This window comes from Aphis gossypii, chromosome 3, assembly GCF_020184175.1.
Source record: "Aphis gossypii isolate Hap1 chromosome 3, ASM2018417v2, whole genome shotgun sequence".
In the NCBI taxonomy this organism is placed as follows: Eukaryota; Metazoa; Arthropoda; class Insecta; order Hemiptera; family Aphididae; genus Aphis; species Aphis gossypii.
The window spans coordinates 16,050,460-16,059,330 of NC_065532.1; the positions used below are offsets into that span (position 1 = coordinate 16,050,460).

The 8,871-nt window shown below is 26.1% G+C and overlaps 1 protein-coding gene across 1 annotated transcript; it reads left to right on the top strand.

The window, feature by feature from the left end:
• Positions 1 to 680: 680 nt before the first annotated feature.
• On the top strand, positions 681 to 7,215 carry LOC126550918 (solute carrier family 35 member F6). The gene is made up of 9 exons (XM_050203467.1): positions 681 to 1,124; positions 1,351 to 1,509; positions 3,445 to 3,592; positions 3,652 to 3,802; positions 4,224 to 4,394; positions 4,489 to 4,599; positions 5,700 to 5,858; positions 5,939 to 6,093; positions 6,227 to 7,215. The coding sequence occupies exons 2-9, from the start codon at positions 1,436 to 1,438 to the stop codon at positions 6,353 to 6,355; spliced, it is 1,098 nt and encodes a 365-aa protein (XP_050059424.1). The 5' UTR covers positions 681 to 1,124; positions 1,351 to 1,435; the 3' UTR covers positions 6,356 to 7,215.
• The last annotated feature ends 1,656 nt before the right edge of the window (positions 7,216 to 8,871 follow it).

Below are 8,871 nucleotides of genomic sequence, written 5' to 3' on the forward strand. Positions count from 1 at the left end.
GGGTGTAGCAAATGTTTAGTTTCTAAAATAAAACTAAATCAATAAAAACCATTAGTAAGTTAGTTAGTTTCATACACCAGCTTATGGAAAATTATTAACAAACATATTGTTATTACCTATATGTATATTATTATAATATAAAAAAGGAATTGAGAGGGGGGGGGGGTTAACGCGTGAATCCGCTTTAACCAAAATAAATAAATAATAATAGATTGAATATATACGAAGGAAAAACAATTTGTACATTATGTATAGTGTATGTCAATTTTATTGTCAATAATTGTTGCAGTAGTTGTGATGCGGGATGTGGGTGTGACGGTGTAGTTAAGATACGTTTTATTTAAATCGATATTGTGGGGGATTTAAATCACCCCAAATAATTTGATCTATCGCGCTAAAGTGCTATGCCGCTATGGTCGAACACGGAACAACCGAAATATACAAATAGTAGATACCATAATATTATTATAAAAAATAATAATAATATTATTATTACTTATGTTTATGTAACAACATTTTGTCGTTATTGCTGCGACCTTGAACCGTAACATTCGTGGGTAGTGGGTAGGTACGTAATAAATAATAATCCCGATTATAGGTCATGCGAATAGTTGTAGTAGTGGATAAAAATATAATAATAATAACAATGAAAATATGTAATACGTACAACAGCTGTTAAGTGATAACAGTCCGTCTCAGTTTTTACTTTAAAAAGTATTTATTTTTTTCTCTCATACTTGGATCGCAGTATCGCACTATTAAAGCGCTTACAGATTTATAGAGCTATATATATATAATATATATTATATTCGATATCGTTTATTCATTTCAATCGTTTGCCTGCGGGTTTTGACGACTAACACAAAGGATAGAGATTTCGGATCAGATAGAGACGTCCGATTTACAATACACATTCGTGACTGCTCTACTGAACGACAATCAGTAATAACAAACTAACGATAAAATAGTGAAATACCGTCCATGCTCGCCGCTGTAGAGCTACTGCTTCTCAACTGTTATAGTCCATTAGTCTATACCTGTATTGGACTATAGACTTATAGTAGGCGCCTATACAGATCGTCAAGCGACGGTCGAGTTTTCCAGTTGGTTTCTACATACACACGGTACGTATCCATAGTTGATTCATAATGTTGTTAATTAATAATTATTATAATATTTTATTCGGACGTGTTTTTCTGGTTATTAGATAAAAAAAAAAATGCGTTCAAAACGTGACATATAAGCGTTTTTATCTCGTCACAGAATACCCTGTTCCGATGTATTCTTACATACCTATTATCTATAGGAATGTTTCGAATTTTGTTTCATTATTTTCTATGTGTCTTTCAGGTTAGGAAATCACAATTTTGACAATTTGACTGTTGTACGATTACTATTACAACTGCTTTAGTTCACGCCTGCCGCAGAATAAATCATGTACTCGTCGTACCAACTATTGTTGGCCATCGGAATGGTCGTCACCGGATCCATTAACACGCTCAGTGTCAAGTAAGTCCAGTGTTTTTAATTAATAAATAATGTCATACTCATCACTGACAACAATATGTTTAAAGTTTGTTGAATTTGCCTTGTCTGTGTACGGTATAGGTGGATAAAAATCAATAATTTGATATTCAGTTTAAATGATATAAGCGTATTGAGTTAGATGAATCTGTTAATGGCTGATTAATAATTTGCTTCGGATTGACTTGACCTGTTACCTAATGATGGTTTTACAGTTGTTTATGATACATATACATTATACAACTTTCAATTTAATGAGAAATTATACATGATTTAACTTCAAAGTTCAGTTTAGTGTATAGGTACTAATAGTTGTTGGTTTATTTGTTAACTTCTCTAAACAATTATTTTTTTTTGAAAATCATTAAATATTCTTAAGATAGTTTATTATTTAAATGCTTCTTGTTGGTATTATATTTTATACATATTTTTATCCATCCCAGTTAATCAAAGTGTATTTAAATATAAGTAAATATAAGATATTTTTAAAATTGTTTGTTGTACAATACTATATGTATAATGTTACATTGCAAAGTATTAATCTCTATTTAAAATCAATTTTTGGAAATGGAGTAATTATTCCATTCAACAATAATCTTATTCCTTTTTTTATGATAGTTAAATTTGTATGTTAAATCAAGCCTAAACTGATATTAAAATTAAAGATTTTTACTTATTATTATTATTATTGCATAAAATAATTATAATAATTGTCAATTTATTTTATTAATTCTTAACAAATAATAATATAGTATTTGAGTTCTTGTTCATAATTATATATGGCATGAATAGAGAAAGAATCCATTGATGGTACTTCGTGATAACGAAGTTTAAATTAGATAATTAAACTTTGAAGACTATATTTGATTTTCTATAATTATGTTATATTTATGTTATGTATACTGTTTCTACTTTATCAAGTTTATTTGTGTGTACCTACCTAAACTTTTACATAATCATGAACCATACGTCCATACATGTAAGTCACTGAACTAGTTAACCTTGAACTAATGGTATAATCTTATAACATATGCTATTTAAACAACTGTACAACAAAATGACAAAGTAACCAATGCATATTGTATAAAAATTAATAATTCACTAGAGATAGAAAAAATTGAGATTTTATATTAGTGAAAATGACAGTTTTTAGATTTATAAAGATATTTACTCAACTAAAATTTATTACCAATTATAAATTATTAGAATATAGGGATAAAACAATAAATTAGTATATTTTATCTTCCCTACGAAATTACAAATACTGACTACTATTATTATGTAGTATGAGAATTAAACAAAGAATTTATTTTTATATTATTATTATTATTTAAATAAATGTTTACTATTTTATTGTTTACATTCTTTCATTAAACACAGTAATATTTTATATTATCATACTTATTAAAACGAACCTATGTTTGTTAAAAATTAAGAATAATTTAAGAAACATACTATATCAGTGTTTCTCAACCCTTTTTTCATTCAAGTTTCTCTTGACCTCTCACCACTACTTTATGGACCATCAAATGTCAACTTGTCATATATTTTCTCATAAGATAGATAAGAATTATTAAATTATATATTATAAAAAAACCAATTATTAATTGAATACAAGAAATTTCACTTTTTTCAACAAACCTTCTAATATCTTCTTGAGGACCCCAAGGGTCTGTGTACCCTTGGTTGAAAAATGCGTAAAAATATGCAATTTTATCCAATACATATACTTAGACAATGTATCCAAATATTAATACTCCTTTTTTTATCACTGTATTACATAAATACATTACCAACCAAAAAATCACACCTAATAAAGTAACAGAGGTGGTTACTTCTCAAATATCCCTTCTCCACAACAAAGAATATATATTGTATTCTATTGTATTATATTATAATATTATATAATTATTAATTTAGATGGGCTGATAATCTTGAAGCTGAAGGTTCAGATGGCAAGCCACGTCATTTTAACCATCCATTTTTTCAATCATTAACTATGTTTTTTGGAGAATTTTTGTGTTTATTATTCTTCAAATTGGCATATAGATATCATATAAAAAAACAAGTAAGTATACATTTAAAAAAAAGAATTTTTAAATAATTTTAATTATATTTTTGTTACAGTATCCCATTGAGGACAGTCCAATAGTTAAAGGGAACCAACAATTTAATCCATTTTTGTTCTTTATCCCAGCAATGTTTGATATGATAGCTACTACACTCATGTACATTGGTCTAACAATGACTTTTGCATCTAGTTTTCAAATGTTAAGAGGTATTTTTGTAATCAGCTTAATTACATCATTTTGATTATTAAAAATATAGTAGTATTAAGATGATCTTATAATTAGATAGATGTGTTGTTTGGTGTTCCTATCTTACATAAATAGTATGGAATCTTACTATAGTTTATTTATAGTTAATATTAAATCAAATCTACTTATTATCAAATGTATAGAAGAGAATATAACCTTGTGTCTAAGCAAACATTTTTTTTTTCAAAAATAATTTACTCGTTTTTAAAAATATATTTATAATATAACTCGTTCAGACATAATTTATATTATTCTCTTTAAATTTAATATTTGGTATATCATGTATAAGACAGAAACAACACAAGCAAGTATAATGTACTCTTAATATACTTAACTTATAATAAATAAAATACATTATTAATTTTTGAATTTTTCATTTAGGTGCTGTAATAATCTTTACTGCTATATTTTCAAAAATTTTTGTTCATCGACAAGTTTCTGTTCGTCATTGGTTGGGCATATTTACCATAATTATTGGATTAGCCACAGTTGGTGTATCAGATTTCTTATCATCTGGAACAGGCTCAAAATCTACTAATGAAATTCTCATTGGTAATAACTAATAAATAATAAGAATATAATGATTTTGTTTGAAAAATAGGTCATGTCAATATTAAAGAACCTAATATTTATTATTTATTTTTAGGTGACTCATTGATCTTATTTGCTCAGATAATAACAGCTGCTCAAATGGTTTATGAAGAGAAATATGTTGTTTCGAATGATATACCACCATTACAAGCTGTTGGTTGGGAAGGTATTATTATTCTATATAATAAAATGATGCTTGATCATAAGCGCCAAGTTTTGAAAATATCATGGGGGGCTCACTACACTTATACTGAAATTTTACATAGATAATTTCATTTTACAGCTCCACTATAGCAAACTCATGGGGGGGGGGCTGTATCCCCTGAGTCCCCCTCTACACGGCACCCTTGTGCTTGATTGTACTATATTAATGATTATCCTCATCTATATCTTACATAATATATCAATATTAAATTATAGAGATATGCTTTTGAATCTTAAATTTTATAGTATTCCAAGACTATTAACCCTGCAATAAGTATTAACTTATTGCCGAGTCCCAATTAGCCTTGTAATCTTAAGAAAGAAAAAAATTATCCCTACCCAAAAGCATACAACCTTTTGCATTTTTGTTTATAAATTTGTAGCTTAACATGTTGACTGTGTACTGACGCCAATCAGCGTCATGAGGATCATTTAGCAATGCGTTTGACGCCATTTGGCGTCCAATATATATTTAAAGTAAATGGTTTATTATTATTTAGCGTTGTTAAATGTGTGTTTTAAATTGTGTATTAATCTGCGGTTTGAATGTTTGACCAAATAGGATAAAATTCTTAAGCTATTTTCAGAAAAGTGGTATACGCACTATATGAAAATTGTAAAAAGACATATGCAGTCAACGTGTTAAATAAAATGTATTTATTTCTTTTATTGTATAATTCAAGTTTTTGCCTTAAATTTATTGCATTATAAGATAAAAATGTTTCTTTTTAATAACATTAAAAAATATATATCATTAGTTACTACTTTACTAGTAACAAACAGTGATTTGTTTAAAGTTCAAACATCTAATCTGTATGATATTTAGTTGATAAAAATTTAAAAACAACTGTTATTTAAAATCAACAAAAAAACATTTAGTATAATGTACTTAATAAAATTAACCATACAATATGTGAAATGCTTTAGATATAATCACCAATACATCATTAAATCACACAATAATTCAGACCACCTCTTTTACATCTTCTGCACAGTCTCATGATAATAAATTATCATTGAATATATAAGTGTATGAAATATATATATTTTCTTTTTTTTAAGGTGTATTTGGATTCCTGATGATGAGTTTGCTATTAATACCATTTTATTACATCAATGTTGGTCCTCCTCTTAGTGATAACTCTCGTGGAGTCATTGAAGATTTTCCAGAAGCTATTACTCAAATAATGAACAATAAGTGGATTCTGATTGCATTAATAGGTAAATTTTAATGACTAATGCACTAATATATCATGATATATAATTGCTTTTATTGTTATTCTTATGTGTTTTACTTTCAGGAAACATAATAAGCATTGCTTACTTCAACTTTTCTGGTATAAGTGTTGCTAAGGAAATATCTGCAACCACTAGGATGGTATTGGATTCTGTTCGAACATTTTTCATTTGGACTTTTTCGTTAGCTGTTGGCTGGCAAACATTCAATCCACTTCAGGTATTATTTTAACCATAATTATTGTTATTCCACATTGAAAAAATTTAAAAGAAGTTAAAGTTCCTCTTTGATAAATAATAAAAATAAAAACATTTAAATATATAAATATTGATATTAAATTATATCTTTATAGCCTGTTGGTTTCCTGCTATTGCTTATTGGCATGTGCATTTACAATAATTTATTGAGAGCTGTACCAAGAAGATTGAGAACTGTCGTACACTATCCTACAGATGAACCTATTATTGGAGGAGAACCATAAGAATATTGCCTTTGGAAATGTTCAAACATGACTACTTTCAACAAGTAATATTAAAATAAGGAGCTAATAGATGAACTGAATATTAATGCACTTATAGTATGTTTTTATATTATAATAATATAATATAAATAATTAAATTTAATAACTGACGATACTCGTTACATTAACCCGCCATGAGTCGCATCACGGTCTTTTAGACCGTGAGTTTATTATTTTACTTATAAATCATTGTGAGTAATTTACTTTATTTCATGCATTTGGTTACCTTCAATGTACACGTTGACCTATTTTTTAAAATTATTTAGAACAGTCTATTATTGTTCATCGAATTTATAGCTATTTGTAAAGTCCATAATCTGTCAAAAAGGCCGTGTGCGACTAAACTCGGTATCAATTTTGTTACGCATTATTTTCGTTGGCATACAATTTTAAATGGAAAAACCAACAAAAACAATATATCTAGTCACTTACCTCTTATTTCTTCGAACCTAGCAATATTTTGGTTTATTTTCGCCGACAGTCGGCTTGGTGGGAGAAACAGACCTCAAAACCGCGCGGCCATTTATTTTCATTTTAATCTTAAGTATAATAGTTCATTCATACCAATTTTTATTGTAAAATATAATAAATAAATAAAATATAATTTTTGTAAATTATTAATAAATGCATTTGTATGTAAAATGTTAAAAAAAATATGAGATCTAAGTGAACGGTCAAAAAGACCTTGTGCGACCACATGTGTTACATACAATGGTGCGACTCATGGCGGGTTAAATAGATTATTACTAAACCAAAATATAATATGATATACATATTTATTTGTTAGTATATTTTGTATTCAATGTTTTTTTTTTTTTTTTTAATAAATATTGTATAAATTAGAACCGTAAACTGTAGTTGAATTAAAACTGCTTCAGTTACTCCAATATACCAAGTAAAAGTGTTTTCAATATAATATACATAAATAATATTATAGTTCCTTATTATTATTTTAATTATACATTATTATTTTTTAGAATATTATTGTTTTATAACTAAATTATTATTACTCATAGATCTTTCATTTGGTTATTTTACCACCAACAAGTAACAATACTTATTATAATATATATTCGATAATATTATTCAAGTTATTTGTTATAGTAATTTTATTGAACTTTAAGATATATATTTTTATTATGTTTAATTTGTATGATTAATCTAAAGTGGTTGTACCTATTTTATTAATTGATTAAATAAAATTCAAGAAATATAGTGCCAGACTTTAAAATAATATTAATATGTATATTTTATTTTATTTTATTTTATAGTTGTGTAATTGCAATTTAATAACTTCCATAATATAATCACCTATTGTAAAAAATTTATTGTACAAAATAATACAACGACACAAATTTTGTATGCCCTAATTGTTTGATTAAAAAACAACAACACTATGAGTGGTGTCCTGTAGTGTATGATGACACAAAAATAACTTTCATAAATATTGTTAAATTGTCAATAGACTCATTTATTATTAAAGAATCATAACTAAAGGGCAGATGTTCATACCCGAAAAACTTAAATATAATAATATATGCTTTATAACATTTTAAAATGTGCTCAACAAAACATTATATACCTTAAAAAAAAATGTAAAAATATACGTAAAAACATTAAATCTGTAAATAATAACTGTTAAAAACTTAAAATTAAAGTAAAATGGATAAATAATTAAAACAAAAAATCAATGTATTTTTATTGGTCTTTTATTGTTGAATTAATCTGAAAAGTTAATTTATTATTAATCGATAACATTTATTGATAAAGATAAAATAGACAAATTAGTAATTGAAATCGACAATAAAAATTAAATTTCAAGTAAAATCTAAATATGCTTTAAAAGAAAAATGGATCGAAATATGCAAACATATGCAATATGCAACATAACAATTTTGCTTTCATATTCTATAGGTCACAAAGCAAATTTCTATCCTACTTAGCAACTTTTATTATTAAAGTAAAAAATATACAAATGCATGAACATCCGCCCTTTAATTTTAACAAAGCATAAGCTGCAGAACACGTTTTAATCTTCAAATAATAATTATTGAATTTAGTTTATCATATTATCAACAGTTTATGGATCTCATATGCCCGAACCATATTCAAGAATGAAGCAAACGACTAAGAATTATAATGTTTTAATCGATTGTTTAAAGTATAATGAAATACTCGTATAATATTATATTAAAATTTCTATTTCCATTAGTAATTTACTTTTCTATATCAAACATTATTTACAAAACTAACTTTTTGCTGAAAAATCATATATTATATAATAAATAGGTAATAACTAATAATAACTAAAATATTGTATGCATAAAAATTCGAAATATTTTAAGTGTGTAAATATAAAGTTTAAATTGAATTTTTAATCCGGATTTGCTAAAAACGTCAAGTCGTTGCGATTTTGTCTAAAAAAATGCATACTCGCATAGGTATAGTTTAATTTGCCATCTTATTATATTAATATA